General features: G+C 40.8%; 1 protein-coding gene across 1 annotated transcript in view; it reads left to right on the top strand.

The window, feature by feature from the left end:
* Positions 1–289: 289 nt before the first annotated feature.
* MNAT1 (MNAT1 component of CDK activating kinase) overlaps positions 290–14,973 on the top strand; it is a 206,427-nt gene continuing 191,743 nt past the window's right edge. Inside the window, exon 1 of the mRNA XM_075530818.1 lies at positions 290–477. Within this exon, the coding sequence (XP_075386933.1) occupies positions 389–477 (89 nt within the window). The 5' untranslated portion in view covers positions 290–388. The remainder of the gene's footprint in view (positions 478–14,973) is intronic.

Raw genomic sequence — 14,973 nt, 5'->3', positions numbered from 1 at the left:
AGTTTTGTTCATTTGATTCACAGTTGTATATTTTCATAGGACATAAAAATAGCCGTTTTAGAGTTTAATCTCTGCGACTCAAGCCTTACAGAAAACGATATGATGTGGTTCCAACTCTGGGACCAAGAGGATGAAAGGTCACCTGTTGGCAGGGGAAGTGGGTTGTGATCTGCTAAGCGGGGAAGGCTTAGGCCGGCGCGCCAGCGCGGAGCGGCCTCCGGGCGGAACCTTGGCGCCGCAGCGCCCGCCCCGGCCGGCACGCATTCTCCGCGGACCGCCGCCGCCGGGGCGCCTGCTGCTGGGACCGGCCGGGGCCGGGCGGAGGGGCTTGGCCGGGGCTGCGAGGGAAGCCGCCTTCGGGGAGCGTGTGTGTGGGGGAGCAGGGACCATGGACGACCAGGGGTGCCCGCGATGTAAGACCACCAAGTACCGGAATCCCTCCTTGAAGCTGATGGTGAATGTGTGTGGCCACACGCTGTAAGTACTCGTGCGGATGCCGTTGGGGGCGAGGCGGGAGGGGGCCTTCTCTCAGAGACGTGTGGCTTCGGTTCAGGATGCTGAAGAGGGCGGTTCATTTTGACCAGAGGGAGGAAAACGCGTGGGTTTCTGGAGACGAACGGTGGCTGCTGACGCCGAGCGACCCCGGCCTGCTTTGGGTTGCAGGTTCTTCCCCCATAGCCCACGGAAACCTCCACGGTCAGTGCCAGGTTCAGGTTTGCCAAACCGGCTCCTGACGTAGCGCGGGTTGAAAGCGTGGCGTAGGGTATTAGTGTGTGTATTTAATTTTGCATGACCTCTTTGGAAAAGTGCGAAAGGCTGTGAGGAATTAAAATTACGATGCGTGGATACAGCAGTTCTAGATTGTATGGATTCATCTCTGCGCGCAATTGTCCCGAAGGAGTTCCACAATGGGCTCATCGCTGAAAGGGGGCACAATCCCAATTCTACGGAGTTAATTTTGGAGATGCTTCGCGTACACTGTGTCAATCACTGTTCTAAGGGTCTTATCCTGGCTTATCTCAGGTCATTCTCAGAAGAGTCCTGTGAAAGCAGGCACCGGTGTCAGCCTTATTTATTTCATGAGCTCTTGTTAGAATTGGAATCTGGAAGTCTGACTCTGGAGAATGCCCAATTTTGAGGCGAGGGATTTCTTTTTGCTGGTTTGAGGTGGGAAAAGAAGGAGATTGACCTTGAGTACTTTGAAGAATAAATGCAGTAATTGGTTAAACGGTTCCTTGCCACATTTTGTGGTAATAAGACCCTATCTATTAAAGTACTTTGGAATGAAAGGCCCCATACAGGGGTGAGGATATGATGTTCAATTCCTGGAGTTTTTCTGAGGGTTCTTAGAGATTAAAAAAAAAAAAGATGTTGAAGACAAGGTGTTTAGGTAATTACAATTTGCATGAATTGTTAGTAACTTATGATAGAATTTATTACCTTAATTAATTGGCCCCTTTTTCTAATTAGTCTTTATTTGCTTTCACCTTACCTAGCAAAGGAAGTACAGTAAAACTTGTGATTAAATGGCTAGAAATAAAGCAACAGTAATATAGAATGCATGGAAGCAGGAAGTGAGGCAAGCCCTGTAGACAGTGGGTTTTTACAGAGATTTTGTCTAGTTTACCATTATTTTCCTGTAATACATTTCTTAACCCTTGGTCCTAAAGGAGACGGGGTTGTTCAAATGTGCTCTTTTGGAAGGGTGCTAGCTATAATTGACTGGAAGAAATTTCTACTTAACAGAAATCAGCTTTTTAGGAAAGATTGTGGAATTTCAGTCAAATAAGTGGCATTTTTATTATACTGTTGTATTTATTTTTATTGGAAATTGCTTTTATTCTATCCTTAGTCTGGTATGCTATTTCATAAGAATAAGGCTTGTCTTTTTCGTTCTAGTATTGTATGTATTTTGTTTTATTAACATGTTAGCTGCAGACCACTTTGCAGTAATTTTTTTGACTTGACGTATTACAGTGTCATTCAGTATTTTGTCTAGTATTGCTCAAGAAGGAATTGCCTAAGCGTATAAGCTCTGTAATCAGTCTGCTTGAATTCATATTCTTTATTTTTGTGTAACTTTGGGCAGCCCTGAGTAACTTTGGCTCTTGTTTGTTTTATCTGTAAAATAGAGGTAGTACTTCATCACAGTGTTTAAAAATTAACTTGTTACTCTTAGTTGCTCTCAAGTTGCCTCTGACTCATAATAACTTTGTACACAACAACAAAATGTGGCCTAGCCCTGTGTCATCTTCACGATCTGTTTTGTTGGAGTTCTTCATTATCCTGGCTATTGTGTAAGCAGGGTCACTGTGGTTTGGAAACAGATCCATGGCAGCAAGGTTGTTAAGAGATCTTCAACTAGGCTACAACTCTGTATCAGTGAATAAAAGAGAGCACGCTCTGCTTTTTAAAAATTGTTTAACCAGTTTAAAAATTATCCGATTTTAAAACAGCATAAGGGTATTAAACAAAAAGTGGAAATTTCACTGGTTCATTTTCCTGGAACTAGCAACTTTTAAGTTGCTTAAGTTGGACATTTTCTGTGGGTATGCAAGCTTCGGTAGAGAACCTTCCCCCACCCCCACCCCCAGCATACTCGTAAATGACCTTATGATAGCCTTGCCTTTTTCATTAAGTATATCTTAGTTATTTTTAAAATCAGTATGTATTTGTCTTCATTCTTAAGTTGAAAAGCATCTGAACTGTTTGCTTTATAGTGTGATTCATGAAACCAACTCTAACATCTATTTAGATGTTCAGCTTTTCACTGGTGTAAGCATCTTTATACACCTATCTTTGAGCGTTTACACAAGTATAGCATAAGATAAAACCTGCAAGCTATCAGGTGAATTGTTAAGTGAGAGTACATGGTTTTAGAACTTTGATAAGGATTATCTCATAATTGCCCAAAACGTTTATCGATTTTCCTCCCAACAACTGTGCTTCCTGAAAGACAGGAAAGAGGAGTTGATGAGATTACTTAGGAGTGCAGGCATACTTTGGAGATTCAACAGGTTTGATTCCAAACCACTACAAGGAAGTGACTTTCTCTGTCATTCTAATGACGTGAGTTTTTTGACTTTTCAATGCATATAAAAGTTACGTTTACACAATTCTGTAGTTATCAAGTGTGCAATTGCACAATAGACAAGTCTGAAATGCTGTGAGGATGACCAGAATGTGACACAGAGACACAAGGTGAGCACGTTATTGAAAGCATGGCCCTGACAGTGTTGTTCAGCACAGGCCTGTGGAAGCCCACCACTTGCGCAATGTGCAGTCATCTGCAAAGCACAGTAAGCGGAGCACACAGCCTGTGCCTTTGAGGGGAGGAAAGAGAAGAGAACAATCAAGAGGAGAGAAAATAAAAGGTAATGGCAACATTTTCTCTTGTAGCAGGTAGCCACTGAGGAAGCATATTCTCTATGTATCATTTCAATTCAGGAAGCACCCATAGAAATTGATTGCATGGACACAGAAAAAGATTGGAGTTCATAGTTTTGAGTTTTAGTTCAGGGAGGGATCAACAGTTTCTTAATTACAGCAAGGATAGTTTTTCTTTGTCTGTCTGGCAGGGTCATCTATTTAAAGAGGTGAGCTTTCCAGAGAATTCGGAGGCATATTGAAGTAGATGGCGTCAATTGTATTTAGTTCTTCTCACTTAACTGATCTATGCTGATGTAAATGCCATTCCAACCATTCTTGGTAAGACCTGTCTGTAGAATCACTGTACATATTTGGTTCACTAAATCTCCTTATTTCTTTTAGAATATATACAAAACACAAAGCACTTGTAATATAATAAGCCAAAACATGTACTCACCCTCCTAATTTACAAAATTCAATATTTTCCATATTAAGATTTTTTTCTCGCTCAGTCACCTCTTTTGTCTCATATTTGTTGATGTTTGGGTTTGTCCTGAAATTTCCAGTTTAAATTTTGCTAATTGCTTCCCTATGATAGCTGTTTAATACGTTCTGCTGTCTTCTATATTTTCTCTTAAGTTGTCAATTTTATGTAGAAACATGATCAAATATTTATATTTATAAATATTATGTTTCTATTTAATACACTCATTGCTGCAGCATCCGGTCTGACTCCTAGGCACCCGGTAGTAGGACAGGTGAAAGTGCTCCCTGGGGTTTCCCACTTAAGGCTAGCAGTTGAAATCTCATCAGCTGCTCTGCAGGAGAAAGATAAGGCGTTCTGCTCCCTTAAAGGTTTACAACTTCAGAAACCCATAGGGCCAGTTCTGTCCTTTAGGATCCTATGAGTAGCAATCTACTTAATGGCAGTGAGTTTGTTTGTTTTTTAACCTTTAAGGAAGCAAGTTTCCACATCTGTCTTCCACAAAGGTGGGTTCCATTGGCTGACCTTTGGTTGGCAGCAGAGTGCTTAACCACTGTGCACCAGGCTCATTAGAATAATTAATACAAAACCAGAAACCCACTGCAATTGAGTGGATTCTGACTCTTATTCACCCTGTGTGGGTTTTCTCTTGTGGACTGGCTGGTGAGTTTGAACCAGTGACCTTGTGGTTACCCACCAGTGCCACCATGGCTCTAGCTGCACGATCTTAACATTCTCAACAATATTATGTGTGAGGGTTCCAGTCTCTCCACATGTTTGTTAACACTTGCTGTTATCTATTTTTGATTATAGCCATCCTAGTTGGTGTGAAGTAGTAAGATATAATCTTATATTCACCTTATTTCCTGAAGTAGTCCTAGTTGTACAGCAGCTAAGTGCTCACTTACTTATTGAAAGGTTTATGGTTCAACCCACCGTTGACTTTAAAATTATCTTGCAATCTGCTCTGGTCCAGTTTACAGCCTAGAAAATCCTAAAGGATAGTTGTCTGCCACATGAGTTCCCCATGTGTCAAAATTGACTTAGTGGCATCTACTAACACTTAACTACTATCATTGGTGTTTCTAATATCTAGTGTTAATGTATTAGAAATGCTACATGTGCATTAGTTTTACTTTTAGTTTATTTATTAACAGTCTATCGGCACATAATTCACGTACCACACACTTCAATGGTGCAGTCATCATCACAATTAGAATGTTTTTCTTCATTCTTGTACCCATGGTGGGTGCTCACTGCATGGTCTGTTTTTGAAACACCAGCTACTCCCAGGGATAAAGATGAGGCTTTCTGCTCCCATAAGGAGTACAGTCTCAGAAACTCAAAAGGGTAATTCTACCCTGCTCTATATATAGGGTCTCTATCGGTCAGAATCAACATAATGGCAGTGAGTTTTGGTATTACCCCCAATATTCCCTGCCATAACCCTAGGAGACTGTAATTCAGTTACTGTTTCTACAGATTACCTATCCTGTATTTCATATGAAGAAAATCATATCCCAAACCCCAACAACAAAACAGAGAAAAGCCTCAAATGAAAAGAAAGTAGAAGATAATAGAAATTAGAATAAATTAAGAATCTGTCTAAATAGGGCTGTAGATAAGAGCTGGAAACACAGGGACTCCAGGACAGATAAACCCCTCAGGACCAATGATAAGAGATACCAGGAGGGTAAGGGTAAGGTGGGGAGAGAAAAGGGGAACTGATCACAATGATCTACATATAACTGCCTCCCAGGGGGATGGACAACTGAAAAGTGTGTGAAGGGAGACATGGGTCAGTGTTAAGACATGAAATAATAATAATTTATAAATTATTAAGGGTTAATGAGGAAGGGGAAGGTAGGGGAGGGGGAAAATGAGTTGATACCAAGGGTTCAAGTAGAAAGAAAATGTTTTGAAAATGATGATGGCAAAAAAAAAAATGATGATGGCAACATATGTACAATAAATGTGCTTGACACGATTTATGTGCAGATTGTGATAAGAGCTGTATGAGCCCCCAATAAAACAATTTAAAAAATGTGTCTAAAAGGAAATAAAATGATAATATGTTAAGTTTTAAGAAAACTATATCTGCAGTAATCCATTTTCCAGTGCACTCTAAGGGCAAGCCTATTAACATCTGTAATCAGTGGTTTGAAGGAGTTCATTGGAGACTTAATCCGAGTGGGGACTTTGAAAATGGAATTTGGACTTTCACTGACATCCACAGCCTTCTGCAAACCTGGTGCTCAGAATTTAAGCTCTTATGCAATTCATTTCTCTGATCATGTATTTAACTATTTGTAATCCTTGGATCACACAGACTGGTGTGCTCCTTCCTTGTGAATTTAGATGACTGCTTTTTTTTTCTTCTTGTTTTCTTTTTTAATTGTTTTATTAGGGGCTCATAAAACTCTTATCACAATCCATACATCAATTGTGTAAAGCACATTTGTACATTCATTGCCCTCATCATTATCAAAACATTTACTCTCCACTTAAGCCCCTGGTATCAGGTCCTCATTTTTCCCCCTCTCTCCTTGCTCCCCCCTCCCTCACAAACCCTTGATAATTTATTATTTTGTCATATCGTGCACTGTCTGATATCTCCCTTCACCTGTTTTTTTGTTGTCTGTCTCCCAGGGAGGAGGTCACATGTAGATCTTTGTAAATATCTGATATGCAGGATATATTTTATTTTCTTTATTTTTGATATATTTTCATTGTTACAAATTGAACATAATTAAAGCATAGTGATTAATCACAAAAACAGTAAGTAATTCTATGTTGTGAAATATTTATTTATAATTACAAATAAATGAAATTTTGTCTGGAAGTATGGTATAGCATGGGTAACAGTCTTCATGCTAGGTACTTACATGTGGGCATATCTGCCTGTGGGCAGGCCCACCTGGAGACAGTTATAGGGCGCTGTCTTGGTTCCTAAGACCATTGAAAATATGTGTTTTCCAATGGTCTTAGGCAACCCCTATGAAAGGATCTCAGCCCACAGGTTGAGAACCGCTGCTTTAAGACAATGGGTGGTTTTAAAGAACAGAAATTTATTTTTCATAGTTTCACACACTGCCGTCAACTTGATTCTGACTCATAGCAACCCTATAGAACAGAGTTGAACTGCCTCTGTGGGTTTCTGAGACTAAATTTTTTATAGGAGTAGAAAGCCTCATCTTTCTAAGAGCTGACTGCTGGCTTTGGACTGTTTAACTTGCAGTTAGCAGCCCATTGTGTAATCTCCCACGCCGCAATTAGCTTGACTCTGGGGGAAGGAGCTGCCTTTCATGAGTTTCCTTGGGCACTCTTTGTGTTGTCTGTCCTCGCTCTCTGCTTCCATGTTTCTATACCAAATGTGGTCATTTAAAAAAATCTCATGGGCGATCGATTAGTTTAAGATACACTTTACGCTGATAGAACCTCATAAACATAACCAGAAAATTCCTCTTCCCAAATGGCATTACAGCTGCAGGTATAGGGCCTAGGGTTTAACCTCTAGTTTCTAACCTAATTCTGATTTCTGGGGTTCACAACAACTTAATGTCTTTCCTTCCTCCTTATACAATTTGCTGGGGTGTGATTTTAGGTTCTGTTAGGTTGAGTCTAGCTGTCTCTGCCCTTACTCTTCTGTGAGGCCTTGGTGCCTCTGACCCCTGCCCGAGGCGTTGTGTTCTCTTTACTCTGGCTGGGCAGCATTCCTTTCTCAGCTGCTCTCTCTTATGTCTTTACATGTGCACTCCATTCTTTGGCCAAGGCTTGTGGAAGACTCAAACCCCCTCCCTGTTCCCTCTGACGCCCCTTTCTGGAACTTCTGATTGTAGATTTTAGGCACATGAGTTACCTTGATTGCTGATTTCTGCTTACTCAGATCAGTGAAAACAGCATGCCCTTCTTGAACTTTCTTTTCTAAAGCTTTTTATTGTTAATTGAGTGAAGGCTTACAGATCATTTTCCATTCAGTAATCCATACATATTTTGCTTCATCCCGTGACTGCAATCCCAGCAATGTAACATCACATATCCCCCTTCTTTCCTGTGTTTCTCATACCCATTCCTCCTATCGTTCCTAACCTTTCGGATCTTTGTCTTTGGATAAATGTTGATTATTCAAAGGAATACAACCTTCCTAGTGTTAATATTCGCTTTGGACTGATAACAGCAAAGTCTGCAGTGTAAAACTACCAGCTGTTTCTCTGGGAGAAAGATGAGGCTTTCAACTCCTCGAAAGAGTTACAGTTTCAGAAACCCACAAGGGGAGTTTTATCCTGCCCTTTAGGGTTGCTATTAGTTGAAATCAACTGGACAGCAATGAGTATTTAAAATTTTTTTTAATTTTATGGTTTGGCTGAAAATTGAACCATACAATCCAATATTTCAATCATATTAAGAAGAATTGTACATTCATTACCACCATCATTTTTAGAACATTTTCTTCTTTCTTGGACTTATTGTTATTAGTTTCTAATTTCCTCCCAAACTCCTCAGCCATACCCTCAAGAAACCATCAATCCAGTTATGGTCTCTATAGACTTACCTACCCTAGATTTCATGTACAGTAAAACATACAAAAACAAAAAACCAACAATAACAAAGCAAAGCAGATAAATCTCAATTGACAAGAACGCAGAAAATTTTAAAAATTAGAACAAATTCAAAAGGGAGATCAGATGATAAGGTGTTAAATTTTAACCCACCTGCATCTTTAGTAACCTACTTTCCAATGCCTTCTGCATGAGAGCAAAGCTGCTCACCTCCCTGCTTTGTGGTCAGAAGGGGAGGCACTGTAGGCTTCATCCACATGTATTTCCCCTGCTCATTTTTCTTTTTAAACCAACAACTTTAAAATGAGGCAAAGGGAGAGCAAATGATAAGATGTTAACATTTTAACCAAACCATATCTGCTATAATTAACTTTTAACTTTGCACGGTGCTGTCTGTCTGATAACAAGGCTGTTCACATCCCTGGCTATGGATGGTCAGGAGGAATTTACTGAAGCTTAATCCAGTTGTGGACCCTGCAAATGGATTTTGGGTTTCCACTGTCATCTAGTCTTCTGCAAACCAGGTGTTCAAAATTTAAGCTTTGAAAAAAAATGAAGCTTTGATACTATTTCGTCCTTTGGATTGTATTACTGTACACACTTGTGTATAAGCTGAGTTTTCCAGCACATTTTACATGCAGTTTTTGTGGTAAAATTAAGTGCCTTGGCTGATATTCTGGTCAGCTTATACTCGAGTATATGTGGTATATTATTTACAATCCTTTGATCATACAAGCTTGTGTGCTTCTTCCACGTGGACTTAGTTGGCACCTCACATAAATGACTGCATGTTTGAAGACAAGCCTTTGAGGCCCACAGATGCTTTTCTTTCTGATAGCCAGACACCATCTAGTTTCTTCACACTTTTCTGTAGCACCCGTATTGTTAGTGATCTCTTCATGAGGGCAAGCATCAAGCAGGGCCGTGTCATAAGAACTATTTGTTCTTAGATTGGGTTAGAATTAAGTGCAAGCTCCAAATCTATTCATTATCTATGGTTTATATATGTCTCTAGTTCACTTTAGAGACATTCTTATTTTATTTTGGAGAACATTATCAATCATGCCCCTGGTAAAGGCCATAGTCTTGGGGTTTCCAGCAGTCTTTGATCTTTGAGCTTTTGTCCTTATGTTGTATCTCCTTTGATCTAAGACTTTGTAATGTGACCCCTGTCAGGGCAGGTGATTAATGTGACCCCTGTCAGGGCAGGTGATCGTGGTAGCTGGGCACCATGTAGTTCTTCTGATCTCAGGGTTATGGAGGCTGATGTTTGAGTAGTCCATTCGTCTGTTGGACTGATTGGCTCCATGTGAACAGTAGTTGCACTGTATCCCTGCTCAGGAGCTTTTAAAACCCCAGTCACTATTCACGAAAGTAGGATGTAGAACATTGTCTTTTGATCCGTGTTATTCTAGTTGACCCTGAGGTTACCTGAGACCATGGTTCTGAGCTCTAAGGCCAGTGATTCTATCAAGATGTTTATGTCTTTAAGATTTTTTCGTAAGTTTGCCCCACGTGCTATTTCTATCACTTTAAATGCAAAAGAATTCTACTTTTTGGGTTAAGTTCCAGGAATTTTTTTAAGTTTACTTAGCAACAAGTTCCTGAGACATTAAGTGGGTTGACATTAATTGAATAAAATGGAAACTTCAAAGCAAAGACTTAACAGTAATTTCTTAGTTATTCATATTTATTAGTAACTATACAGTTAGTCTTTCTCATGGGCTTAAGAAATTTCTGGGTCCTACTTAGATTTAAAAAAAATCATTTTATTGGGGGCTCATACAATTCTTATCACAATCCATACATACATCCATTATGTCAAAAACATGTACATTTGTTGCCATCATCATTCTCAAAACATTTGCCTTCTACTTGAGCCCTTAATATCTGCTGCTCATTTTCCCCCTCCCTCCCCACTCCCCCACCTAGTGAACCATTCATCACTCATGTATTATTATTATTTTGTCATATATTACACTGTCTGACGTCTCCTCCTGCCCTCTTCTCTGCTGTCCCTCCCCCAGGGAGGAGGCTATGTGTAGATTCCTATAATCAATTCCCCCCTTTCTATCCCACATTCTCTCCACCCTCCAGGCATCGCCGTTCTCATCACTGGTTCTGGAGGAGTCATCTGTCCTGGATTCCCTGTGTTTCTAGTTGCTATCTGTACCAGTGTACATCCTCTGGTCTAGCCAGATTTGCAAGGTAGTATTGGGATCATGATAGTGGGTGGGGGGGGGGTAGGAAGTATTTAAGAACTAGAGGAAAGTTATGTTTCATTGTTGCTACCCTGAACCCTGCCTGGTTCGTCTCCTCCCCACAGCCCCTCAGCAAGGGGTGTCCGGTTGGCTACCTTTGGACTTTGAGTGTCCACTCTGCACTCACCCACCTTTTCAATGATATGATTTTATATTCATTGATGCTTAATACCTGATCCCTTTGACAGCTTGTGGTCACACAGGCTGGTGTGTTTTTTCCATGTGGGCTTTGTTGCTTCTGGCTATATGGCCACTTGCTTATCTTTGAGCCTGTAAGACCCCAGATGCTATTTCTCTTGATAGCTGGGCACCATCTGCTTTCTTCACCACATTTGCTTATGCACACGTTTGGCTTCATTGATCGTATCAGGGAAGTGGGCACCCACTGATAGGGATTTTAGCTCTTTGCTGTCTGATAACTAGTCCCTTCTGCACCTTGTGGTCAGACAGGCTCGTTTGCTTCTTCCATGTGGGCTTTGATGTTTCTCAGCTAGATGGCCACTTGTTTATCTTCAAGCTTTTAAGACCCTAGACACTATGTCTTTTAATAGCTGGGCACCATTAGCTTTCTTCACCACATTTGCTTATGCACACATTTGTCTTCAGTGGTGGTGTCAGGAAGGTGAGCACCCACTGATATGGTTTTTAGCTCTTTGATATCTGACAACTGGTCTCTTCTACACCTTGTGGTCAGCCAAGCTGGTGTGCTTCTTCCATGTGGGCTTTGATGCTTCTCAGCTAGATGGCCACTTGTTTATCTTCAAGCCTTTAAGACTCCAGACGCTATATCTTTTGGTAGCCGGGCACTGTCAGCTTGGCTTATGCACACATTTTTCTTCAGCAATCGTGTTGGGAAGGTGTGCATCATGGAATGCCAATTTATTCGAACAAAGTGTTCTTGCCTTGAGTAACTGCTTGAGCGGAGGCCCAATGTCCATCTGCTGTCTTAATACTAAACCTCTAAATATATGCACATAGATGTTTCCTCACACTCATATAAATATATTTACAGATGTACATTCCAGTCTTTGGACCTCTGTAAATACCCTTGGTCACCTAGTTCTTTCCTCTATTTCCTTTAACTTTCCTCTTGTCCCACTATCATGCTCAGTCTTCATTTGGGTTTCAGTAATTTATCTCGGTTACCTTGCCCTTGCTGACTCCCTACCAGGCCACTCACACCCTCTTTGCTACTGATTTTGGATCACTTATTGCTCTCCTGTTCCTGGGTTGGTCAGCACCACCTCCCTACTCCCTCATTCCCCTCTCCCATGTCCCCCCGGAACCATTGGTCCCGTTGTTTTCTCTTCTAGACTATTCGTCCAGTTCATCTTCTCTAGATAGATCTGTAGAGATAATAATATGCACCAAAAATTAAGTCATTGCAAGATAGGCAATGAGTGAGAACACAGTTATGACAATAAAAAGGGAAACCAATTACCCATAGAAGAATAAATTAATTAAAAGAAAAAAAATTTTAAAAGAAAAACCTGTAAATAGATAAAGGTCTGATTTTTGATCTCTAGTCGTGTCCTTCAGTCAGGTCCGATGGGGTACCATGCTCTGGCCCCAGAGTCTGTCCTTTGTACTCCCTCGGGGCTCACTGCTCTACTCCCACGGGTGCTGTGTCGCACACTTTTAGTGTGTTGCCTCAGTGTCACAGGGTCAGTCTGGGCCAGTCTCGGTCCTGAGTCTCCAGTGTTGTCCCCCTTAGGGCCCTGGGTCATCAAGGGACGATGTGTCTCCTAGTGGGATCAGCCATATTGTCCCCTCTGTTCATTGGCTGTTCAGAGCAGGGATATCGTCCTCCAGGCTTACTGGGCCAAGGATGTATCCACTCTCTCTTCCTCTTCTTTCTTTTGCTCCCTTTTGTGCTGATCTGACATGTCCCTTTCCCCTAGCTGGAGCTTCAGTGCTGTCCTCTCAAGTAAATTCTTCTGGGGTGAGGGGCTGTTGTCCACGTAGCTGGTATGGGGGCCAAGCCCTGAGGCCCCTCCACTGACTTCCCACTCCTTGCTTTCACACTGCAGTCATCTGCTTTATATCTGGTCCCTCTTTCCCTGCGGAGACACAAACAATACCCTCCCCTTGGGTGGGTCAGTGCCCTATTCCCACATCACACATCATTTTTTTCCCCTTTCCCCTTTCCTCCCTCCACCCCCATTTTAGTTGGCTACTGTATGTACCCCTGGGTTTGGTCTGGCCCCTTGCCATACTATCTGGACCTCACCCCTGGAGTGTTTGTATACAGTAGCTTTCCTACTTAGATCTTAAGGGGCACTGGTAACACAGTGGTTAAGCATTTAGCAGCTAGTGAAAAAGTCAGCTATTAAATCTGCTGCTGCCTCTGTGGGAGAAATGACCAGGAGATCTGCTCGGATTAAGTTTCCAGCCTAGGAAACTCCCTGGGGGTAGTTCTGTGCTACCCCATAGGGAAGCTGTGAGTGGGAGTGGACTTGATGGCATAGCAACCACCACCACCACCACCTATCTGTTCAGGAGAAAACCAGAAACTCAAGTTCACTAGCATTAAGTAAATTTCCACTGATAGTGACTGAATAGGACAGAGTAGAACTGCCACCATGGGTTTGCAAGGCTGTAAATCTTTATGGGAGCAGAAAGTCTCAATTTTCTCTCAGGGAATGACTAGAGGATTTGAACTGCTGACCTTGTGATGAGCATTTAAAACGAGTGATCTGGGCAAATGTATGCTCACATAGTTTTTGCCTTTGCTGAGCACAACAGTGAATGTGGCTGGCATAGTTCCTGCCCCCAGGGTTTTTTTAGTGTACCTCTTTTTAGTCCTTTTGAGTCACTAAAAGAAAATTAGGGTTTTCTTATGGCCAGGAAGAAAAGCAGGACTTAGAGATAAAAAATAGGAAAAAAATTAAGATGGAAAGTGAGTTTCATGTTGTTTGTTAAATAAGCTATATGTTCAAAAAGTATTATTTGTTAAGGAAATAGAAACCTGAAGTTCTAGCAGCCTAATCCTAGCTATCTGCTGATTTTGGAAAAGGGCCTCTGGGAAAGTGAATGCTTTTTTGTGGGTACATTCTAAATATTGAGGATTTTTTTGCAGCGTTAACATTAAAGGAACAAAAATGTTTAGGTGATTCCAAGTGCATAAATGGGTTTAGGCTTTTTTTTTGTTCAAGCAGGCACTGAAGTTTCAAAGGAAGGATCTTAAATTTGGCACCTTTGGGAATGGGGGGAATGTATTTCTCCTGATCTGTTAGGCTGGAAGCCTGCACAAAAGTGCAGGCTGTTCAGTGCTATTGGTTTTGTCCTAAGGATTGATAGGAAGTTAATTTAAAATGGAAAGTCATTTAGCAACCATTTTATAGCCCCCTTCCTTCCCTCCTCCCTTTTTTAAAGAAATGGGGAAATTAAAGCCTGAGTAAGGTTATATGGTTATGCAGCCCACCTGGTAAACTTAATTTCTCTTTTTTCTGCATAAATCCCATGTAGGAGTTATCCATTACAATTTGATTATGTGTTTGCTAAATAAAATTCATGTTAATATAGCCAGGTTTCAACTTACACTAATTTTATGTGTAGAATCAAAATAATATATTATTAAAATCAATTTGATATATTTAAAGCATGTTTCCCTTTATGTTTAATTTCCAGGTGCCAGTTTAAATTTAAAAATATATTAGTTTAAATATTCCAAAATTATTTTTACACCAATCCTATTTTTTAACCACAACTTTATTTTTGATTGATCATCTTTTATGGTATCAACATACAATATTTTAAAGATATAACCGGATAACATTAGGAGGCCTAAATGGATTGTATTGTGTATGTGATGAAATGATTTGGAGGATAATTAATTTTATAGTATCTTTATGTTACATGTTTATTTTTCATATTGTATATCAGGAAATAAACATTATGAACACATAATGTATGTGATATCTTAGTTAATTTTCCTACACCATTCATTGGGTTCTAATATCCATTGCAATGACTACGTTGAACTCACAGACAAAATTCGTGATTAAAGGGTTTATTAAGAATGGTGACAAGTTGTAATGCCATTGAGAAATGTTTAGGATTCAATTGTTTATCAAGATTTGTTACAACATTCTTTCAGGTCTGCTAATAAATGCCAAACCTTTAGTCTAAAGGCACTCAGCTCCACTCTTAAGGGCCCGCAAGCCCAACTTCCCTAATGAAGTGCCCGGAGGCACCCTGCTCCTCAGACCAGCCTCCTGCAGGAGAGCAGACAGCTTGACTTGCTCCTGGGTTGAGAAGTCCATCACTCGGTTCCCTGCTCTGACTCCTGGCTCTACTG

This window comes from Tenrec ecaudatus, chromosome 14 (genome assembly GCF_050624435.1).
Source record: "Tenrec ecaudatus isolate mTenEca1 chromosome 14, mTenEca1.hap1, whole genome shotgun sequence".
NCBI classification, from domain to species: Eukaryota; Metazoa; Chordata; class Mammalia; order Afrosoricida; family Tenrecidae; genus Tenrec; species Tenrec ecaudatus.
This window is presented reverse-complemented; position numbering and strand designations above follow the sequence as displayed.